General features: G+C 58.6%; 2 protein-coding genes across 2 annotated transcripts; one reads left to right on the top strand and one right to left on the bottom strand.

The window, feature by feature from the left end:
- Positions 1-708: 708 nt before the first annotated feature.
- On the top strand, positions 709-14,358 carry LOC134173502 (prolow-density lipoprotein receptor-related protein 1-like). Its single transcript, XM_062637561.1, has 33 exons — positions 709-891; positions 1,497-1,616; positions 2,020-2,139; positions 2,220-2,447; positions 2,655-2,768; positions 2,869-2,988; positions 3,270-3,395; positions 3,494-3,700; positions 3,863-4,031; positions 4,169-4,337; positions 4,564-4,789; positions 5,151-5,276; positions 5,538-5,753; positions 5,977-6,285; positions 6,485-6,697; positions 6,875-7,450; positions 7,836-8,051; positions 8,248-8,486; positions 8,570-8,699; positions 9,033-9,211; positions 9,317-9,503; positions 9,836-10,054; positions 10,254-10,437; positions 10,706-10,907; positions 10,978-11,142; positions 11,411-11,611; positions 11,704-12,247; positions 12,383-12,511; positions 12,695-12,802; positions 12,874-13,110; positions 13,218-13,641; positions 13,870-14,005; positions 14,285-14,358. The coding sequence occupies exons 1-33, from the start codon at positions 753-755 to the stop codon at positions 14,339-14,341; spliced, it is 6,735 nt and encodes a 2,244-aa protein (XP_062493545.1). The 5' UTR covers positions 709-752; the 3' UTR covers positions 14,342-14,358.
- A 1,575-nt stretch (positions 14,359-15,933) lies between these two features.
- Positions 15,934-19,889, bottom strand: CLDN23 (claudin 23). Its single transcript, XM_062637548.1, has one exon. The coding sequence runs from the start codon at positions 19,728-19,730 to the stop codon at positions 19,029-19,031; it is 702 nt and encodes a 233-aa protein (XP_062493532.1). The 5' UTR covers positions 19,731-19,889; the 3' UTR covers positions 15,934-19,028.
- Between the last annotated feature and the right edge of the window lie 2,065 nt (positions 19,890-21,954).

Raw genomic sequence — 21,954 nt, 5'->3', positions numbered from 1 at the left:
GTGCCTGAAGGACAGACTAGTCTTGGGGGTGCATAGAAACTTATGCCACTATTTGCAGCTGTCTGGCAAGCCAAAAACTTGAGGGGCAACACACCGGCAGCTTCCCCAGGGTGTGCAGCAAGGGGCCTGCTACCCCCAGTGCCCATTTCCTCGGCTTAGGTGATGCTCCTCAGCTTTCCCCGGTCAGAGGGGGCTCTTTCCCAGGTGGCAGCAGCAGGTGCCTTATCCTCTCGCAGGGCTGTTTCCTCCCCCATCCACTGCCTTTGCTCTCCTTGTTGTGCTCCAACGGCTTCTCCGCAGCCCTCAAGGTCGAGGGCCACCCCGGCGCCTGTGTTTTCAGAGGGTGCCCCTCGTCCAAGGCTGCCGCTGCCTTCACACGCGGGCGCAGATGCTGCGGGGCCCGGTTCACACGGCCGGCTCTCACAACAACCCCTGGCGATAAGGCAGCCCCCGGGTCAGCGGCTGCGGGCCTGGGCACCCTTTGCAGTCCCTCCCTCCCACCTCTCCCGGGGGTTGCGGGCACAGAGCGCGCCCGGCCCTGGCACCGCAGGTGCCCAGCCGAGGTCGGCGGCCGCGGGTGGGGTCTCTGCCGGCGGGGCGGGCCAGGGTCTCCGCCGGCGGCAGGCGGTGCCCGCGGTGCCCAATGGCTGCCCGCGCGCAGGCATAAAAGCGGCGGCGGCGGCGGTAGCGGTGCGCTCCCCTCTGCTGGCCGGGCCCCCGGAGCCCCCCTTCACATCACCCCCTCCGCAGCGATGTGCCGCCCCCCGCCGCCGCTCCGCCTGCTCCTCGCCCTCCTCAGCATCCTCCTGCCGCCGTTGCTGCTGTTGCTGCTGGTGCCACCGCCGCCGCGCCTGGCCGCGATCGCCGCCGGAGCCGGGACCCGCCGCGCCCGTGAGCCGGGACCGGGGAGGGCGGGCTGGGCTGGGGAGGTCCCTGCCCCATCCCGAGGGGTTGCGGTGGGCGCCCGCTGCCTCCTGGCTGCTTGCTGGTCCCCGCGATGGTCTATGGGAGGTCCCTATGGGCCACCATGGGTGTCTCTGTTTTCCCCCCTTTACGGTGATGTAGCGGTCCCTGCCCCCAGCAGCATGCTTCCCACTATCAGGGTGGGAAGCAGCATGGTGGGGCCCTGCATCCTGTAGAGCCCTGTCCGGCTGCCTAGGGAGGGTGGGGGGTCCCTACTTTTTGCGGGGGGATGGAGGGGGGGGGAACGGGGGGACGGGGGACACGACGAGAGGCAGCAGTTCTTCCTCCAGCCCTACAGGAGGTCCTGGAGTGCCCTTGGCTGGTGCCAGCCTCCCTCCTGTTGGGACTGTGCTGGGAGTCTCAAGTGGGAATCTGCATGGGGTGGGTGCCGGTGGGTGAGTTGCATGGGGGAGTGCCGATGGGTGAGCTGCACCGGGCGGGTGCCGGACGGTACGCTTCATGGGGTGGGTACCGGCGGGTGCGTGTCCCGGCCGCCCAGGCTGACCACGGGTCGGGGTCCCTCTGTCCCACAGTGCCCGCCGGCCCCACATGTGCAGCCTCACGCCAGGCTGCCTGCGGTGCCAGCTGCATCCCCGTACCCTGGCTCTGCGATGGCGAGCAGCAGTGTGCTGACGGGACGGATGAGCAGTGCGGTGAGCAGGGGCAAGCTGCCACCCCTCCTCTATAGTGGGGTGGCCTGGGGGATCTGCACTGCATGGACGTTGAGGGGCGCTGGTGCTCTGGGGATGGTGGGGTAGGGCAGGGCAGAGGCACCTCGCTGGTTCTGCAGGTGGCTCCTGTGTGGCACCCTGAAGGGACCCTAGGGCTCCTGGGGGATATCTGGGGCATCGGGACATATTCTGGGTCCCGTCCTGCGGGAGGCAGCACTCCACCTGCCAGAGAATCCTGACTGGGGCTGCTGTGGTCCAGCTGCTTGGCAGAGCCCCTTGGGCATTGCCAGCGCCTGCCCCTGCCAGGATAGTGGGAACCCTTGTAGCTGTGCCCTGCAGCTGTGCCAGAGTGGGAGGTCCCAGTGACGGTGTGCTATCCCTGCAGATGTTGCCTGTGGTGGGGACCCCCATGTTTGGCAGTGTGACGATGGCCGGTGTGTTTCTAGCAGTTGGCGTTGTGATGGTGTTGCTGACTGCATGGATGGCTCTGATGAGCAGGACTGTGGTAGGTGGTCTCTTCTGGGAAGGGCTGAGTAGGGTGCCTGGGGCATAGGGCAGGGTGTGAGTGCTGCTCTGTTCCCCCAGTGTGCGGGGCAAAGAAGGTGCAATGTCCTGGCACCCACCACTGCATCCCACACTGGGAGTTATGCGATCGGCACCAGGACTGTGAGGACGGCTGGGATGAGGAAGGGTGTCCCCAGCAGCCATGTCTGCCTGGGCAGTGGCAGTGCAGGAACAGGGTGTGCGTCATGGCTGAGTGGAAATGCAATGGGATTGATGATTGTGGCGATTCCTCAGATGAAGATGTCTGTGGTAAGCAACGTGTATGCTCCTCAGTGGGGTGAGATCCGTCTAGACCATGCGTAACGTAGGGGGTATTTTGCCTTCCTGGGCCCCAGTTTCCCTTGGAATGGTGGTAAGCATTGCAGGAACCTGTTGATGCTTTGTGGGACTCTCCCCATGAATCTGGGACCCATGGCTTCCCCTGTGAGCTCCTGACACAAGCTGTGTGTGCCATAGCTCCCTGCCCACCTGGCATGGTGCGGTGCGACGAGGGAAAGTGTATCCTGGAGTCCCTGATGTGCAATGATGAGGATGACTGCCTGGACGGCACCGACGAACCCAGCACATGCGGTGAGTTGCATGTGGCTGCTGGCACTGCCTGTGTGGCTGGGGCCAGGGGGAGCTGCAGAGCTGTTCTGTGCCATGTCACCCCTGGGCTGTGTTCCCGCAGGTCGGAGCTGCTTTGTACGCAACGGGGGCTGCGCGGAGACGTGTACTGACACGCACTGGGGAGTGCAGTGCTCCTGTGGGGCTGGCTGGGTGCTGCAGGCGGATGGACAGAGCTGTGCTGGTAAGGAGAGGTCAAGGTGTGCATGCTTCAGTCATGTGCGGCTTCAGCTGCCAAGAGTGGGGTCTCCCCAGAGCTAGTGCTCCTGTGGGAATACCTGCCTCCACCTTACTCCTGCCTGCCTGTCATGCCTGGCCCTGCAAAGCCTGTATCCAGCCAGGTCCCAGCAGCAGCTAGTATATTTTGGGGTTGGGACCTTAGGTCCTGGTATCTAGGGAGCCTGCCTGTGGTCCCTGGGGAGAGGTAGTGATGCTGTGTGCTCCTGGCTGCACCTATCCCTGCAGATCTGGACGAGTGCTCCCTGGAGTACAGCCCCTGCAGCCAGCTGTGCAGCAACACCCCAGGTGCTTTCAGCTGCTCCTGCCTCCCGGGCTACACCCTGTGGCACAACACCGCCTGTGAAGTATCAGGTAGGGAGAGCCGAGGAGCCCGGCATGCCTGGGGGCTGTGCAGTGCCCCAGCTAGCCATGGCCCCACTCACCGGGTGACATCCCCCTTGCCCTGGCAGACAATGCAACGCAGATCCTGGTGGCTGTGGGGGAGGACCTGGCCCTTCTAGATGTGCGGACCCAAGTCTACCGGCCCCTGCTCTCCACTGAGACTGAACCCCGAGCCCTGGTGTACGACCTGCTCCGAGAAACTTACTACTGGCTCACAGAGGATGGCGAGCTTCGTGTTCACCACCCTGGGAAGGGCACGCAGCCCCTCTACCCAGGTGAGGAGTGAGGATGCTGGGTGCTTCAGTGGGGCTGAGAGGGGTGCTGAAAGCTGGGCTGCCACCCCAGCCCTGCCCCTCTCATAGAGGAAGGGGCATCTTGGGTTTTGCTTCTCAGCCTTGAGCAGGAGTGGCATGCCTTAAACTGCTCTGTCCCTGCAGATGCCGAGGAAGTGAACAGCATCTCCGTGGACTGGTTCACAGGGCAGCTGTACTGGGCCAGCAGCCACCCTCCAGCCATCTGTGCAGGGCTGGGTGATGGCCGGGGCTATGTGACAGTGCTGGGTAAGGATGTGGTACCAGAGCAGCTGACAGTGCATCCTGCTGCAAGGTGAGGAGCCAGTGAGCCAGGGGGGTGGCCTGGGCTCCTGGATGAGCAATGTTGGTGCTGACCACATCATGCCTGCTGTGGAGCTGTGGCAGCACTGGTTTTATGCCATGAAGTGGGTGCTTAGTGCTTTCCCCCAGGTCCCTGTACTGGGTTAACCGTGGGCAGAGGGGCCGAACAGTCATTGCTGCAGCTGGTATGGATGGCTCAAACCGGCGGGAGCTTACTGTGGTGTCCATGGAGGAGCCTGTGGGGCTGAGCCTGGACCATGTGGCCAGCAGGCTGTACTGGATCAGCGAGTACAAGGAGGTAGGGGTGTGATGCAGTTGCCGGGCAGTGATGAGGTGGGATCTGGGAGGGTGGCCCTGGTTAAACTGTGATTATGGCTAATGCACTGGGGTCAGGGAGCAGTGCCCAGGTCTGGCACACATCCCTGGGCTGGGAGGGGGAAGGCACCACTGTGACCGCTGTGCCTGTGGGACAGTGCCAGGTTGTGTGAGTGCCACACAGTCACTGTGCCTTGCCTTGTCCCCAGTCCATTGAGACGCTGCGAGTGGATGGCGGCGGGCGGCACTCCTTTCCTGCTGTCCTGCGGAGCCACACGGAGCCGCTGGGCCTGGCTGTGTTCGAGAGCCGGTTCTTCTGGACGGATGGCATGGAGCTGGTGTCGGCCACCCGGGCCTCTCCCCGGGAGCACGCGGTATTGCTCCGTGCCCCTGTTTCAGCTTTCACTGTCCTACACGTGCTGCAGCAGCCCCCCCGTGAGTACCCTGATGGTACTGTGATACTCTGATGCAACTCACCTGCACCACTGCAGGGCTGGCGGCATCCCTACTGCTTCCTGGGGTGCTGTGGGGGACTATTGTGCGTCCTGGAGCTCACTGGCTCCTGCCTAATGGCTCTTCTGGTCCTGTGGTGAGGGGGTGTTGGGTTGTAACAGAAGGGATGCTGCTGAGTCCCATGGCTTTGGGTAGAGCTGAGCCCTCCTGCCTCATGTGATACTGCTACCCTGCGTGGGGTAGCCAGCCATATCCAGCCCCAGGACAGCCTGGGCTTTTGGGGGATCAGGAGAGGCACGAGGTGTCATGGCTAACTGAGATCTTAATGTTCCCTTGCTCCTAGGGGATACTGCTGCTTGTGCTCCTGGCCTGTGCAGTCACCTTTGCCTCCTGTCCCCTGTGCACCCTCGGGGCTACAAGTGTGCATGTCCAGAGGGTCTCTTCCTCCTGCCCTCTGGGAAGTGTGAAGGTGAGTGGGGTCTGCGAGGTGGGCTTGGCTGTCTGGGGTGGGATGCATCCCTGTGGGACTCAGAGTGGGGCCATACGGGGCTATGGCTTTGGTGGGATGAGGTTTGGTGGAAGTCAGAGGGGGGGCATAAGGGGCTGTGGCTTTAGTGGGGTGAGGTTCCTGGCACACACCAGTGCTGTTGCATTTATGCCTTTGTTTATGCTGGTGACCCTGTCTGGTGCCCCTGGGGCTGCACTCACACACTGCTCTCGTACCCTGCAGAGCTGTCCATCGTGTATGCATCAGGGAAGACCATCTCCCTGGTGCAGGTGGGTCCTGGAGCACACAGCAAACGGGTGCAGGAGTGGCAGGAGCCCCTCCATCTGCAGGATGTGGACTGGCGGAGGTCAGTGCTCTATGGGACAGATGACCGTGGGACACTGCTGCGTGTTGTGGGACACCCTGGCCAGAGAGAGGCCATTGCAACTGGGCTGCCAGGTAAGACCCTATGGGGTGATAGAGGGCATGCTCCCTTTCCTGGTGCTCCATGAGGCCTGAGGATCTCCTGGGGGCAGAGCACAGCAGTCCTATGGTACCCATCCTGGAGCTGTGCTGAGGCACTGGATAGCTATGGCCTGGTTTTAGGGGCAAGGGGGACCCAGGTAGAGGAGCAGGGTCATGGGACAGTCCCATAACTGCTTGTCTGCCTACTCTTGCCAAGTGTGCTCTGTTCGTGTGGACATCCGCTCGGGGGACCTGTACTGGCTCGCATGTAACCGGAGGGACATCGGAGTGATCCAGGCGTCTGACATGTCCTCGCGCATCCTGCACCGTTCTTACAGCAGCATCCAGCACCTCTTCTTGGACTGGCAGCGGGGCACTCTGTACTGGCTAGCTGGTGGACAGCCCCTGCAGCAGCTCAGCCTGGCTGGGGGTGCTCCGTGGGATGCATGGAACGAGACATGGCCTGGAGACCTGCCTGCAGCCATGGATAGCAGAGCCTTCAGCTTGCTGTGGAGCTCATCCCTAGGTGAGCCGTGGTGGTCTGGAGCAGGGAGCAGAGGTGGTCACTATAGGCAGGAGTGACCTACATGCATCAGGTCCCTGCCCAGGCAATGTGGTGCTCATGGTTGAGCCCCTGGCCTCAGCTCAAAGGTCCCTGCCATAGCTGTGGGACCACTAGCTGGTGCCTGCAGTCCTCATGGTCCTACCATTCCTCTGCCTCACAGGCCTGCGGGCACTGAGTCTGACCAAGCAGCAAGCAGTCACCCTGGCACCCAGCTGGTCCCATGGCCTTGTGGCTGCCTTCGAGCCATACCTGGTGTCTGCAAATGGGACAGCTCTGCTGCTGTGGGACCGGAGGACACTGGCCCTTGTGGTGTCCATACCAGCAGCAGGTGTGCAGGGAGTGGTGGCCTTCGTGGTCTCGGAGCGGCAGGCTGGTAAGAATGGCTGTGGCTGTGTGCCTGGCACTGGTGCTGTACATGATGGGGTTGGGTGGCCTGTGCTGCTCAGAGCTGGGGCAGGGTGCCTGGCTGCTGACAGCCATGTGGGGTGCTCTCAGAGGGGTCAGGAGGGACACCTCCTAATCCAGGCTCATGTTCTCATCCCTTTACCAGTGCTACCAAGCAAGGGGTCTGCCCTGCCACTCCCTCCCCCTGTGACTACCACTACAAGAACAGCTACAAGTACCACTGCTGCTCAGCCCACCACCTCCACCACGAGACCTACGCCAAGCAAGACCACCACCACTGCCCTCACCACTACTGCACCCAACAGCAAGGCTACCACAACACCATCCACCACCAGCCAGTCCACATTGACCAAAACCACTCCTGCACCAACCACTGTACAGACCATACCAACCAAGACCACCACTGTGCAGCAAGCCACCACCAGCATCACCAGCACCACCAGCACCACTCAGTCCTTGCCAACCAGGACCAGCACCACACAGCCAGCTACTACCGCTCGGCGCGCAACCAGTCCTGCACAGGTAGTGCCACCTACTTCATCCCTCCCATCCAGCCCTGCATACCGCCTGACCCCAGTCCTCCGTCTGTCCTGTCCTCGCACGCATGTGCCCTGCCGTGATGGCACCGAGTGCGTGGCCCAGGAGTATATGTGTGATGGGGAGAAAGACTGTGCTGATGGCTCTGATGAGGATGGGTGTGCCCAGCTCTGTGACACCCCAGGTAGGAGGTGTTCTTCTGTCCTCTGTGCTGGGGCTTCTGGCTGCTTCCTGGTGGGTTTGGAGGGAGAGGGCACTGGGAAAGTCTGAGTGTGTACTGGGCTCTGATGCTTGTGTTGTGGCATGCTGATTTCTCCTGAGCTTGGGACTGGGCTGGAGGTGTTGTCAGAAGGGAACACTGCTGCTCACAGTGACCTTGATACGGCTGAGCTGAGCCTGCCTCAGTTGCTTTGCTTGGGTCCTAGGCTGCTGGAGGTGCACTGACTAGCAGGGACCAAGTGCCCCTAGTTGCTGTTGTGTGGGGTCATTCTACATCTTGGGGGGCTAGCAGAGGGGCTGGGCACCCTGGCTGCCTACTGCAGGCTTAGTAAGGTCCCTTGTGTCCCCAGGGGCCTTCCACTGTGCAAGCGGAGCTGTGTGCATTGGGGCTGGGGAGCGCTGTGATGGGGTGCCCCAATGCCCCGATGCCTCAGATGAGACAGGCTGCTGGAGCCCCACACAGGAGTGTGCCCTGCGCTGTGATGGTGCCACCCGCTGCATCCCAGAGAGCTGGCTGTGTGATGGCCATGCCGACTGCCTGGACCACACCGATGAGCAGGGCTGTGGTGAGACCTTGGGGTTGGATGGGACAGGGGCTCCTGGGGGGGTGCGTGCCCCAGAGGTGGGTGGACTGGGTTTCCTCTGGGTCCAGGAGCATGCACTGCCCTGGGCAACCTGCTGAGTGGCTGGAGGGGCTGTACCCTGAGCTGGTGGGATGGGGATGGGGACAGTGCCACCTTTCAGCCCTGTCCCTGCTTGCAGTGCCAAAAGAGTGTGGCCCTGCCGAGTTCCCCTGCCAGAATGGGCAGTGTGTGGCCTTGGCCCTGCGCTGTGATGGTGACCATGACTGCCGGGACGGCTCGGATGAGGAGGGCTGTGCCATGCCCCGGCCACTGCTCTGTCGTACAGGCGAGGTGGCATGTCCCCACAGTGGGGAGTGTGTGCCGGAGGCCTGGCTCTGCGACGGTGCTGCTGACTGCACGGATGGCTCAGATGAGCAGGTTGGTGGGGTGGTGGGGACATTGCCTGTCCCCCACTCAGTCTTGGGAGGGCTGGTGGCCCTGTTCACCTTCTGCCTTTGCAGGGCTGTCCCTGGGAGGAAGGATTGTGCAGGGACCGGCAGTGGGGCTGCTCCCATGGCCATAAGTGCATCCCTGATGTCTGGCGCTGTGATGGAGAGAGTGACTGCACAGATGGCAGCGACGAGGCTGGCTGTGAGCAGCAACCTCCTTTATCCCCTCTGTGTCTTGTCCAGGGGAGTTGGTGGGTGCCCAGCACAGAGGGAGGTGGTGATGTGTCTGTGCTGAGGTAAAAGGCCCTGTGTGCTCTTCCCAGCATCTGTGGTGGCTCCAGGTCCTGGGTAGCTGTTGTTCCTCTAAGGCTGGTGGCCCTGGGATCAGGATAGCCTGAAGCCAGGCTACAGGCACAGCTTTGGATACAGCTGCAGTGATCCCATGGTATCTTGTGGGAGCAGCTAAGTCTGCCAAAGCTGACAAAAGCATCTGGTGGATGAGGCTCAGGGCAGCATTCCCTGTGTGTCCCTGCAGGCCAACCTGCTCCCTGCCAGAGTGATGAGTACCCATGTGGGCTGGAGGCCTGCCTGAATGCATCCTTGGTGTGTGATGGCCAGCAGGACTGCGCGGATGGCTCAGACGAGGGGAGGAACTGCTCGGTGCCCTGCCAGCGGTCCTGCGCTCATCTCTGCTACCCATCACCCCGGGGCCCTGTGAGTGCCAGCAGCCCTGGTCCAGGGGCTTACCCCTGGTCTAGCTGTAGAAGGGAGCCCCATGTGTCTCCCGAGGGGGGACCCTGACAGCCTCTTTCCCCACAGCGGTGTTGGTGTGGCTCGGGCTATCGTCTGGCTGATGACGGTCTGTCCTGTATGGACATAGATGAGTGCACAGAGCAGGGTGAGGAAGCCTGCAGCCAGACATGCCTCAATACTCCAGGGTCTTACAACTGTAGCTGTCTCCCTGGCTACCTGCTGGAGCCTGATGGCCGCATCTGCAAACTCACTGGTAAGACACGGGATGGTCAAGCAGTGCTGAGGGTCCCTGCCACTCTGGGGTATACCAGCAGCTGGTGGGTACCTTTGCCCCCATGCCTGCTGCCAATGGGAGAAGCCTTGTAGCCTTCCCATGGATGGCCCTGTCCCCTCTGCCTCTGAAGTTCCACTCAGCTTTGAGCTGATTGGAAGATCCATCTATACTAGCTGGAGAACATGCTGTGTGGTAGGGCCAAGCCCCAGCAAGCTCCAGTGTCTGAGAGTGCTACATTCCCTGCCTGCATGTGCTGAGGCCGTGGGGCCATCAGTGCTGAGCAATGTCTGGGTGGCTCTGTGTTGCCCCAGGACCAGAGCCCCTGTTGCTGGTGGCTGTGCAGTCGGAAGTGTTGTCCTATGGCCTGCGGAGCGGACGTGAGGAGGTGCTGCTGGCTGCTGACAAGGATCGCGTTGTCTTCTCGCTTGACTATGACCTGGTGGAGAGGAAGATCTTCTGGATGGACCTGGCCACAGAAAGCATCCGCTGGCAGGGCCTTGACTCAGGGAAGAAAGGCACAGTGGTGAAAGGTATGCTGTGACAGTTAGCAGGCTTGGCTGCTCTGTGACTCTGTAATCTCCAAGTTGCAGTGGGGTGCCAGACTGTGTGGTGCTGGTGGGAACATGAATGGGAGGAGCTGGAGCTCCTGGCGTGGAGGAGATCTGGGCTGGGAGTGCTGTGTCAGAGGGCCACGCAGCTATCAGCACTCACCTCATGGGTGCATTGCAGGTGTAAAATCAGACTGTATAGCAGTGGACTGGCTTGGGAGGAACCTGTACTGGACAGATGGGGCAGCAGGGCAAGTGTTGGCCACTCGCCTGGGAGCTACCTGGAGAGGGACACCAGAATACACTGTGGTGATGGATGGAGACCTGGACCAGCCCCACTCCCTGGTGCTCCAGCCTCTGGCAGGGTAAGGCTGGGACAAGAGGACATTGGGACCTCCTTGCCATCCCTGCCCCACTTTCCTCCATGGAGTCAGGCAAGAAGCTGGGAAAGAGCTGGGATCACCCCACCTGGGTGCTGTTAGGGCTGTGTAACTAGGGCAGGAGACCAGGCAACTTCTGTCCTGGGTGGAGATCTCAGTGCAACCCTGATGGGATGGAAAGCCCCTCGCTGTTCTTCTGGGCTGCCCATGATGCTGTGGCAAGTCCACGTGCTAGCACCTCTCTTCCCACAAGGCTGCTGTACTGGTCAGAGGTGGGGAGCCATCCACGGCTGATGGAGGCCACTATGGACGGGAGTAGGCGGCACATGCTGCTGGCCCGGGGACTGGGCTGGCCCACTGCACTGGCCCTCGACCTCCCCACCTGGAGGATCTTCTGGCTGGATGAGAAGCTGGGCAGCATCGGTTCTGCACATCTGGATGGCACTGGTGTAAAGGTGTGTGGTGGGGCACTAGTGATGGGGCCCTGATGGGGACCAGGGTGGGCACTCATGGCCTCTCTGCCAGGTCCTGCAGCTGAGCTGGGTCCGGAGCCCCTTCGCAGCAGCTGTGTGCGAGGGGCAGCTCTACTGGTCAGAGAGGAAGGCATGGTCCGTGCAGCAGGTGGACAAGGCCAGCGGCAAGAACAGGACCGTGCTGCTCAAGAGACACGGGCAGCCCCATGGCCTCCAGGTACCTACCTGAGGGACCCCCAAACCCTGCTGCGCCAGCCCCGCTGGGGCTCCCACCGTGCATGGCCCTGCTGTCTGAATGTGGAGCTCCTTGGGCAGCAGTCCCTGTGGTCAAGGGTCTCTCTTGGAGCATCCCTGTCTTACCATCCTGCCCCCAGCCAGGCTGTGTCTGGGCCTTGGGAGCATGGCATGGTATGGGTCATGCTCAGCTCCACTGCTGCGTGCTGGTGGTCTGGTAGGGCTGAGAGGCTGAGCCTGCTTTTCTACAGGTGATGCACCCAGAGCTGCGCCCTGTGGCCTCTAACCCATGTGTGGCACGTGGCTGCTCCCACCTTTGCCTGCTGAGCGCCAGACATGTTGGGCAGTGCCGGTGCCCCGCTGGGCTGACTCTGGCCGCCGATGAGACCACTTGCCTGCCCCTCCGCGACTCAGCCTTTGCCCTCCTGGTGTCCCAGGCAGCTGTGGTGCAGGTACCATCCTCTGGAGCCTGCCCTGGGGGCTGCTGTCCTCATCACTGTCAGGGGAGCAGGGTCCACATCCTACTGCTGCCTTCTTCCCCCAGGTCTACCTGAAGGACCTGCCCACGATGGCTGGATCCCAAGGTTTCCCTCCACACCGGGCCCTGCCCTTGGCCAAAGTGGTCCACCTGACAGCCATCGACTATGCAGTGAAAGACAAGAGCCTGTACTTTGCAGAGGTGGGGGGTGGCTCCATCGGGCTGCTGCGCCTGAAGGACTCGGGCCGGCTGTCCTGGAAGCAGGTGGTGGCTGTGGAGGGCATGGTGACATCCCTGGCCCTGGACTGGCTGAGTGGGAACCTGTACTGGATTGGGGGGCAGCCGCCCAGCATCCACGTGGCAGCTTCTGGGGGGCGGTGGGCCCTGGCACTGCTCAGCAAGGGGCTGCAGGGCGCTGCCTGGCTGGCACTGTGCCCTCGCGCCTCCACCATGTGCTTTGTCACAGCGGCTGGCAACCGCGGGCCCGGTGCTGTCGTGGAGTGCGCAGCCATGGATGGCACCGGCCGCAGGGTGCTCTGGAGGAGAGCCCGGGCTCCCACTGGCCTCGCCTTTGGGGGTGTTGGCACCCGGCTGTACTGGGCAGACCGCGGTGAGTGTGGGCTGAGCAGGGACACTGCTGGGGGTAGCGGTGGTGCAGGCGCTCGGTCTGCAGGGCACAGCCCCAAGGGGCAGCCTTGGAGCCCCCTGTGTCCCCACGTCTGATGTCCCTGCATCTGCCCTGCAGAGAGAGGCACCATCAACAGCATCGAGCTTGATGGGTCCCGTCCCCGGGTGGTGCGGGAGGGACTGCATGGCCTCTCCCTCTTTGCCATTGGAGAAGGCTTTCTGCTCTGGAGTACGACCTCAGCCAACGGTGAGTCCATCTGCTGTGCTCTGCCCAGCTTCTCCTGCTGCACCAGAGCACGGGGTCCCTGCGAGCCCCTGAGGGCTGCAGGCTGCCCCTCCTGGGGTGAAGGGTAGGCTGGGGGTCCCCACCTCCCATCCTGAGCACCCTTGTGGAAGAAGATGAAGCAATGCCAACCCCATGTATCTTCAGGGTCTAGCAGGATCTGGCACAGCCGTCTGGAGCGGGTTGAGAGCTGGTGGTTCCCAATGGAGCAAGAGTTGGTAGCCATGAAGATTTACAGCCAGTTCTCTCAGGAAGGTGGGTCTGGGGCATCTGGGCAGTTGAGCCATTCCCTGTGGTGGCCATCCTAATCCATGCTATTTTAGCAGGCACCAACGGCTGTGCGAAGAGCAATGGCGGCTGTGCCCAGCTCTGCCTGCCCAACCCGGCAGGGCGGCTGTGCCGCTGCTCCCCTGGCTACCGCCTGGTGCGAGGGGTGGAATGCACCAAGGCACTGCCCTGCCCGGCCCCGCTCCAGGCCTGTCCTGACCTCCAGACCTGCATCTCCAGAGAGCAGGTCTGCGATGGGCACCCCAACTGTGCTGATGGCTCTGATGAGTCTGACTGTGAGTGCCTGCCCGCAGCCGGTGTGTGCAGGGGTGCTGCCTGCCCAGTTTCCCCCAGTTCGGGAAGGGGGGTCTCACCTGTGACTGATCCATGTCCACCCCGCTAGGCCCTTCTCTGGAGGTGGGGACCCAGATCCCCGTGATGGCAACATCTGGAATGTCTCATGTGGAAGAACAGAAACCAACCTTACCCACAGCTGCACACAAGTCTCGGCAGCCCGGCCCCAGTGTGCCTGCAGCCCCTGGTCCCAGGGAGCGTGGACAGCCCTTCCTCGTACCCCCCAGCACTGAAGAGGTGTTGGGGGCTGTGCCGTGCAGCAGTGAGATGTGTAACCTACATGGGGACTGTGCCATCGAGGCTGGGCGAGTGACCTGCCACTGTGCCCTGGGCTACCGTGGTGACTACTGCGAGGAGGCAGAGGTGCAGCCTGTTGCAGGACCTATTGCCCTGGGGGTGGCCGTGCTCCTGGTGCTTGCTGCTGCTGGTGTGGGGGCCCTGGCCTACATGCGGAGGAGGGACAGTCGGAGGAGGTGAGCTCTGGGGCTCTGCTGGGACAGGTACAACTGGGGATGGAGAGGGACAGGGTCTGCCTTGCCTACCCAGGGGCAGCATGGTGTCCTAAGGCATTCCTGGGCTATTTGGAAAACTTCCATCACCCTTGCAGGCTACTACGGGGGATTGTGGCAGGACCTTAGGATCTGCCCCATCTCAAGGAGGTGGCCATGCCATTCTCAGTTGTATTCTTGTTTTCCTCGCAGGACCTCAAGCACTGCCTCTACCAGGGTGCTGACCTTGTACCACCGTGAAAGCGATCCCGAGGAAGAGGATGAAGAGGAAGAAGAGCTTCCCCCGAAGAGTGACACCTTTGTAAATGAAGCTTATGATGGGAAAGAGGTGAGCAGCATCTGGAGCAGGCTCTGATAAGGACCTCCCTGCCACCTGAGGGTGCCCCAAGGCTCCCCTAATAGGCAGATCCCTCCCCAGGTCATTGGTGCCCAGTCCTGAAGTAGTATCTGCTCTCCTGCTGGGAGAGAGTGGGGGTGCCTGAAGTCTGGCTGGTACAGGGACTGTCCCATTCCAGCTGTGGCTGCAGCCCCTGTACCAAGGTGTAGGGTGGGCTCAGGAAGGCTAGCTCAGACTCAACCCTGATGCAGCCATCTCTGATCTCTGCAGGAGCTGCCGGCCCCGCTAAGGAAAGGAACATCTCGCTCCGATACTTTATGTTCATAAAGGAACATTGTGCAGCATCTCTGGTGCCATTGTGGTTTGTGTGGGGGCTGGGGAGGGGAGGACAGTTTGTTCTTCCCAGCTCTCTTAAGCTCTAGGAAACCTAGAGTCCAGAGCAAAAAGCTTTGGGAGGTGTTTCAGGAAGTTTCCAGCTCCAATGCAGCCTGTGAACCACTGGAATTTGGTCCTCTACTGTAAGGGTATACACCTTGTGCCATCCCTTAACCACACTTGGAGCCCCTTCATAGAATCATGGAATGGTTTGGGTTGGAAGGGACTTCAGAGCTCATCAACTTCTAACTCCCCTGCCATGGGCAAGGACACCTTCCACTAGACCAGGTTGCTCAAAGCCCCATCCAGCCTGGCCTTGAACACTGCCAGGGATGGGGGAGCCACAGCTTCTCTGGGCAACCTGTGCCAGTGCCTCATCACCCTCACAGGGAAAGTTTTCTTCATTCTGTGTAATCTAAATCTCCCTTCTATCAGTTTAAAGCCACCCCCATTGTTCTGCCACTATATTCCTTGTAAAAAATCCTTCTTCAACATTTCTGTAGGCCCCATGTAGGTATTGGAAGACTGTTGAAAGGTCTCCCAAAAGCCTTCTCTGCTCCAGGGTGTACAACCCCAACTCTCTCAGCCTGTTCTCATGGGAGAGGTGTTCTAGCCCCCTGATCATCTTTGTATCCCTCCTCTGGACTCGCTTGAGCAGGTCCACATCCCTCTTGTGTTGGTGCCCCTAGAGCTGGATGCGATACTCCAAGTGAGGTCTCATGAGAGCAGAGCAGAGGGGCAGGATCATCTCCTTCAACCTGCTGGTCACGCTCCTTTGGATGCAGCCCAGGATATGGTTGGCTTTCTGGGCATCAAGCACACACTGATGGCTCATGTTGAGCTTCTTCTCACACAACACCCTCAAGTCCTTCTCCTCAGGGCTGCTCTCAGTCCATTCTCCATCTAGCCTGTATTTGTGCTTGGGATTGCCCCAACCCATCTGCAGGACCTTGTACTTTACCTTGTTGAACTTCATGAGATACATGTGGGCCCACCTCTCTAGCCTATCAAGGTCCTCTGTATGGAACCCCTTCCTGCTTCCTTCCGTCTTGATCCACTGTCCCTCTGCAGCAAGGCTTAGCTTGTTGACCAGGGTGTTTTGGGTTTGTCTGGAGTAGAAATCTGTCTGAATAGCTCTGCAAGGAAGCTGGATTAGCTCTTGCCCTGTTATTCTGGGTGCTGAGCAGGATTTTATAGTGCATTTCTGACCTCCTGAGTGTCCCTCACAAACCAGCGAGACCAGTTTTACTGCCTCACACCAAGCTAATGATGAAAGGGGAAATATACACCAGTTTCTTACCCTGTGATCTCTTCTCCCCTCCTCTGAAGTGGCTGTGCTCAAGGAAGGAGAAACCTCTTTCAGAGCTGATTTTTGACCGTGGGGGAAAAGTCCCTGAGAAAGGTGCTATAAAAGCAACCTGTTCTCTTTTACAAACCTTTTCTCCCTGCTTCAGGCAAAGCACAGGGGAGCTGGGTTAGCTGTACCCCCTGGCTCCTGGCCTAGCCTGCCTGGCAGAAAGCCCATAACCATACCACAGCACAGATCCGTTCCTCTTCATTTATTCTGCTGTTTGCACAGTCCTGTGTTGAGCAGAGACATGTGGGAGGTGCTCCCCATCCCTATTGCCAGCCCAGAAGGCTGCACATTGCTAACCTGTACCTTGTTCACGTTAAAGAGAAAGGTCTTTGCCTGAGGTTTCCTGCAGCAGTGTCAGACATTCAATTCCAGGGAAAACAGTAATGCAATAATTGAGTGGTAGAGCAATAGGGATAACTTGAGCTGGATGCCTCTGGAGAGGGACCCAGAACAAAGAAATCCCTGGGGTTTTATACCCTTACAATCTATGTACCTGTGCTTTGTAAGTTCTTCACATGCCTTGCACATGCCTCTTTGGTCCAGTGGTGATTTTTGGTCTGGGGTCGTCTTGTTTCTGACTGGATTCTTGCTCTGTCTCCAGACATGCCCTTAGCTGCTCTATCTGGACAGGTTGCAGCTTTGGAAGTACAGGTTTTCCTCCAATTGTCCCTATTCCTTTGTCATCTCGGTTTGTTTCCCATTGTCCCAATTGTTTCTTTTCTTCTGCTGAGCAACCCCTCTCATACACAGTTTTTGGGTCTGACAAACCTGGCCTTTTGTTCTGGTTCCCAGATTCCCACAAAAATAACATTTCCTTCTGACATTTTCTGTTCTCTTCTATCTCCTGGCCTTGGTCTAAAGCCTCTGCTTGATCTTTCTCTTCCTTCACTCGTACCACCTCTCACTTGCAAATTCTTGGCTAATGCTGCTGCCAACAAATGAATCTCCTGCTATTTTGTGTTCCTTTCTTTCATTAGTTCAACTTTCTGCTCCTCTTCAAGACCATCGTACATGAATACAGACACACACAAAATCTCTTGCAAACTTTCTCTTTGCCATGCTGGCAATCTTGAGTGTGTCATTAAAGTTCTGTGGTGTCATTCCTCTGTATTTGAACAGAGCTTGTTGGAGCCATCCCCAGGAGTCACAAGGATGCTCATCAGGTCTCTGACTGTATTCTTGTACTGAGCTGATGGTCCAGTTCACTCCTAGCTCCCCACATGCTTTAATGACTTCTACTAAATTTCAGAGCCATGTCTGACAAGCAGCTCAATCTCATGTCCGATTATAGTCCCAGCCTGGATCATTTGCTGGCTGGGAGTTTCCGTTTCCTCCCATCTGTTGAGTCAGTTCAGCATCCTTATTAATGATTTTTTCCCTCTCATCAGGTCCGAGTACCTCCACAAGTGAATTGTACCCAGGGCATATGTTAGAAAATAGTTGAGCATTCTCCCTGAGTCTCAGCATTTTACTTCCCCATAGGGCCGTCACTAGGATTCCAAGGTTGGTTAGTAAATACGTGCAATACAGGTGGGGCTCTACCTGCCACTCCTGGTTGCATGGCAGCAGGATTAGGCACTACATTAGAAGCCAGAGGACAGACTCTGGCAGCAGAGCAGAATCAGAAAACTGAGAAAGAGCTTTAGACATAAAAGGTGGGGTGGGATATGTCTGGGGAGTTAAAGTCCATGACCACAACTGTTACCCCAGGTCTAATTCCTCTTCCCTTGGCTTGATGCCTCCTTGCCCATGCCCAGTTATCCCACATGTACCAATAATCCATTTGACAAGGGCTTTCATTCTCTAAGTGGTGTTGTAAATAAGTGAGTCTTAATTAACTGAATGTTCCATGGGGTGGTCAAATTTCCAAGGGGGCCCCACCAGCTTCCCTAGTAATAAATGGCCATTCCTTCCAGCACAGGGCCACTGCATCCTTTTTAGATAATTGAGCTGTGCCATAAATCTTTCCCCAATTTTGCAGTACATTGGCCAAGGGTGTCCCCTTTTCTATACCAAATTTATTCACCATTACCAGAAAAAAAAAAACCTGTCAAGGAGACACAAGATTTAGAAAGGACCATCTTGCTTTCTAAACTCCTTCTCAGAGAGAAGTCTATATGTGGATAGATTCAATCTTCATCACAGACTTGGTCAATAGTCTGTATCTAAAAGATTGTATTTCTTATTGCTAGGAGGAACTCAGACCCCTTCTATGTGCAGTTAATGATGATCAGGCTGAGCACCCATAAGCAAGTTGCAGCAAGGGAGGGACTCAAATTCACTACAACATTGTTTCTGAATCTGCTTAGAGAATTTTTAATACTCACCCTTTCATGCCTCCTGCTCCAAAGGTCCCAGGAGCAGAATTCACCCAATGCCAACAGTTGGATGGAGACCAGAGGGTGTGGAGGTGGTGGCCTAGGATCCCATCTGGGTCACCGACCTGTTAAAGAAAGGTCTTTGCCCTAAGTTTACTGCAGCAGAGTGTCAGACATCCAATGCCAGGGGAAAAATAATTTAATAATTGAGTGGTAGATCCATAGGGACAGCTTGAGCTGGGTGCCTCTGGAGAGGGACCCGGAACAATGAAATCCCTGGGCTTTCATACCCTTACAGTCTATGTACCTGTTCTTCATGTGCCTTGCACATGCCTCTTGGTCGAACTGTGATTTTTGTTCTGGAGGCTTCTTGTTCCTTATTGGATTCTTCTTCTGTCTCCAGGCAGGTTGTTAGCAGCTTTTATCTGGATAGGTTACACCTCCTGCTGATGGTCATGGCTTCCTTATCTTCCAGTTTGCACTGGTCTCAGGGACTCCGTTCACTTAACTAAGCAACAGTTCAAGGCAAGTTCAACTTTTCTAGGTTGCAGCTTGCAGCTTAAGGCTTCAGCAATGTTAGCTACTCATGATAAGCAAAACTACTCATACAAAAGAATACAGTTAAAAGAATTCAGCTAACTGAACTTTATTTACAACAGTCACGTGGGAACACTGGAGCTACCTTTGCCCAAGCTGCTGCACAGTGGAAGAGGATGAGCTAAAAGCTTCATGGAGAGACTGCAGCCAGGGCTGATCCTCAACCCAGCATAGCTTTGGCACAGTTGAGGGACCTGGAGCACAGCAGGCTTTTGAGGAGGCTGCAGAGACTCAAGCCAAGTCCTTGGTTTTGTTTCCAGCCTGCCCTGAGCTACCCCAAGAGAAGGGCATGGCTTGGAGGGGCAGGAGCCAGTGCTCCTCTCAGTGCCAGGCAGGCACGGTGCCCACTGCTGTCCCTGTGCTGGGGCTACAAGTCAGAGTCACAAGGCAGGGTGCTCCTCCACTGCTGTCCATGTCGCTCGTCCTCCAACACATCCCAGGGATTGCGGTAAGCCCCAGTGGTGGGGCATGGCTCAGCCTCCAGCACAGGGCTGGAAGGCAGTTTGGGGGCCCTGAGCTTCTTGCAGCAGTGGTGGAAGCTGAGGGCGAGGGCCAGCCCCCCCAAGATCTCAAAGCAGCTTCCCAAGTAGCTCAGCACCAAGCTGTAGCCTACAACCAGTGTGCTGCCCTCCGGTGCGGGCAGTGCCCACAGCTCATGGGTGTACCAGGAGGCAGGCACAAGGCTCAGCAGCCCTGAAAGGAGCAACACAATCCCTGCCACGCCAGCCAGCGTGTGCCGTGGCTCCTCCTGCCAGCAGCGAACCCCCAGGGCAGCCACCAGCAAGCCCACCAGAGTGAGCACCATCGAGGAGGGCATCATCCCTTGGGCCACCTGCACAGGCACCTCCTTGAAGTAGCCCAGCTCATCAGCTTGCCCACAGAGGCGGTTGTGACTGCTCTGCCGCTCCGTGCAGATGTCCCAGATGCCCTGCTCCGTGACGAGGTCAATGGGCTGGTCGGGTATAAGGCTCACCTGCCGCCAGTTGGGTGCCAGTGTGCCCGTGAGCGTCAGCAGGAGCCCGCAGGGGCACAGGACCAGCCCCACGATCATCGCTGTCGGTGTCCGCATGCTGGGGAGGTGGTGAAGAGGCACAGAGGTCCGCGGGGAGGTCCGGGGGAGCCGGAGCTCGCTGCTCGTCACCCGGTCAGAGGAGGTGTCCCTGGTGCCCCAGCGCTGCTCGGCGCAGGCAGCGGTGCCCCAAGGAGAGGCAGCAGCCCCGGAGCCCCCCAGGGTCGGTCAGCCCGCCTGTGCCCGAGGCATGGGGAGGTGCCAGCGACAGGAGGAAGTGCGGGCAGGGAGGAGCCCGGCACAGGCAGGGCTGGCCGGCACCCAGCCCCGAGCGCCTGCACCGAGACCGGGGGCAGGCAGCCGTCACGGGATAGAGGTGGCACTGGGACATCTCGGTGTCACACCAGGGCTGGGCCGCGCTCCGTCCCCACGTTTTCCTGCTGGGGAAGCGCGGGACCCTGCTGTAGTTCCATCAATTAAACTATCTACTGGATTAATGTGTGAAAGTCATTGATTAAGATGAAATGCTAGCGGGTCTTACAGTTCGTAAGGACTCCGTGGTACCCCAAAAGCCCAGGAGACCTGGCCAGACCCTGGTCTATGTTTTCATAGAATCACAGAATCATTTATCTTCTTGCTCTTCATCCCAGCAAGCATCTCCTTCGTCCCTCGAAGACCACTCCTGAGATCGGCCCTGCTCTTCCTTTCCCAGGCTGCGCTCAGAGGCCACCCGCAGGGACAGCAGCCTGGCTCCCAGTGGGAAAAGTGCCTGGGATGTCCATTGAGAGAGGTACAGAAGTCACGGCATTTGAGAGCCCCTGTGTGGGATTCTGAGCCACGAAAGGCATTGGTCTTGGGCCTCTCTGAATGTCATACTGCCAGTCACACTGAGCCCAAAAGAGGGCAGCATCCTCTGCGTATTATTCTGGGATGATGTACCCCAGCTGATCTGGAGGGCTGGCTGCATGTGTGCTCTGCTGCACCGCTGCGCTGCCATGGGGTCTGCGTGGGTCTGTGCTACAGCAGCTGTGCCTCAGCAACCTTCCCTATGCCTGTGTCCTACAGCTATTCCTGAGTGTCCCCAAAGCCGTGCTGCTCTGTGGGTGCCACATCATTTCAAGGATAGATAGCAGAGCTGTTAAACACCGGATCTCAGCCCAGCTGGAAGGCAGGGTGGATTGGGCTCAGTCAGAGGCTCATGCCCCCAGCTGTGCCTGCAGGGCAGCAATGCTGACAGCCAGCTGTGCCTAGCTTCAGACCGGGGACATCCAGCTTTGCTGTAAGCAGATAGTAGTTTGCTAAAAATTGGCACTCCTCAGCTAAGAACCTAAGCTAAGCCGTTAGTCGCATTAACTTTCACCCTACTCCAGACATGCCAAGCTGCCCATTTCTGCCTATGGAGCTGTGGGTCCAACCAACACACCAGCTGCTGCCTGCCTCTTGTGTTGCCCAAGGCTGCCTTCTGCCATAGGACCCCAGCCCTGACCAGAGCTGAAAGAGCCTGAAATCTTCTAGTCCTGACTGTTTTTCTTTCCATTTGGATACGAGGTGCAGGTTAGGTATGAGAAGACATAGTTCCCCTTGGGGAGAGGGTGACAGAAGGAATGGGCTGGAGGTGAGCTGGCTGGCACGGTGATCCTGGGTGCCATGGATGAGTACTTGTCAGTGCCATTTGGTTCCTCCCAAGCTCAGGAAGCTTTTACTGAGGTGACAAGGTGCAGCTTGGTGGCAGTGCTGGCAGGTAAAGCAGTGGTCACCTGTGGACCAGACAGGCTGAGCTGCAGCTGGGAGCACATGGGAGCAAGCCCTGAGCCCTGTGTGGCTGACAAAGGCTTTGCTCGCCATCCCAGATGTTTGTGTGTGGGCCATGCTCTAGCACTGCTGGAAAGGGAGGAATTCTGCACCTTGTCAGATTTGCCCTCATTTTGTCCAGACAGGCCAAGAAACCTAGAGGCCTGCAGCTCAGGATGCAGGGGTCCCACAGGTAACCCAACCCTGTGCTTTGCAGTGCCTGCCCTAGGATGCCTTTCCATATAGCACCTTCCTTCTCCCCTTGTCTGCTCCCCCAGCAATGCTTGGCACCTCCTGCCCTCACTCCCACAGGGCTGGGTATGGGAGGTGGCCACTGCTTGGATCTCCATCAGCAAGTGGAAGCCGGGTGCTGGGAGCATTGCAATTAAGCACCAGGGTCAGGTTTAAAACCTGGGCTTTTGCAATTTATTAATTATGCCCGGGAGGATGCATCTGCCCTTTGGGCTGGTGCCCAGGCTCCTGACTGTGGGGC

Source organism: Pezoporus occidentalis, unplaced genomic scaffold, assembly GCF_034315485.1.
Source record: "Pezoporus occidentalis ecotype Australia unplaced genomic scaffold, CSIRO_AGI_Poc_V1 ctg53, whole genome shotgun sequence".
Taxonomy (NCBI): domain Eukaryota; kingdom Metazoa; phylum Chordata; class Aves; order Psittaciformes; family Psittacidae; genus Pezoporus; species Pezoporus occidentalis.
The sequence above is the reverse complement of the archived record's forward strand: the minus strand, read 5'-3'. Positions and strand labels throughout refer to the sequence as shown.

Excerpts from the sequence above, each read along its gene's own strand:
- LOC134173502 (XM_062637561.1), top strand. The coding sequence starts at position 753 with ATGTGCCGCCCCCCGCCGCCGCTCCGCCTGCTCCTCGCCCTCCTCAGC. Across the intron at positions 2,448-2,654 it reads CTCAGATGAAGATGTCTGTG|CTCCCTGCCCACCTGGCATG; the intron begins GTAAGCAACGTG and ends TGTGTGCCATAG. Across the intron at positions 13,642-13,869 it reads AGGAGGGACAGTCGGAGGAG|GACCTCAAGCACTGCCTCTA; the intron begins GTGAGCTCTGGG and ends TTTTCCTCGCAG.
- CLDN23 (XM_062637548.1), bottom strand. The coding sequence starts at position 19,730 with ATGCGGACACCGACAGCGATGATCGTGGGGCTGGTCCTGTGCCCCTGC.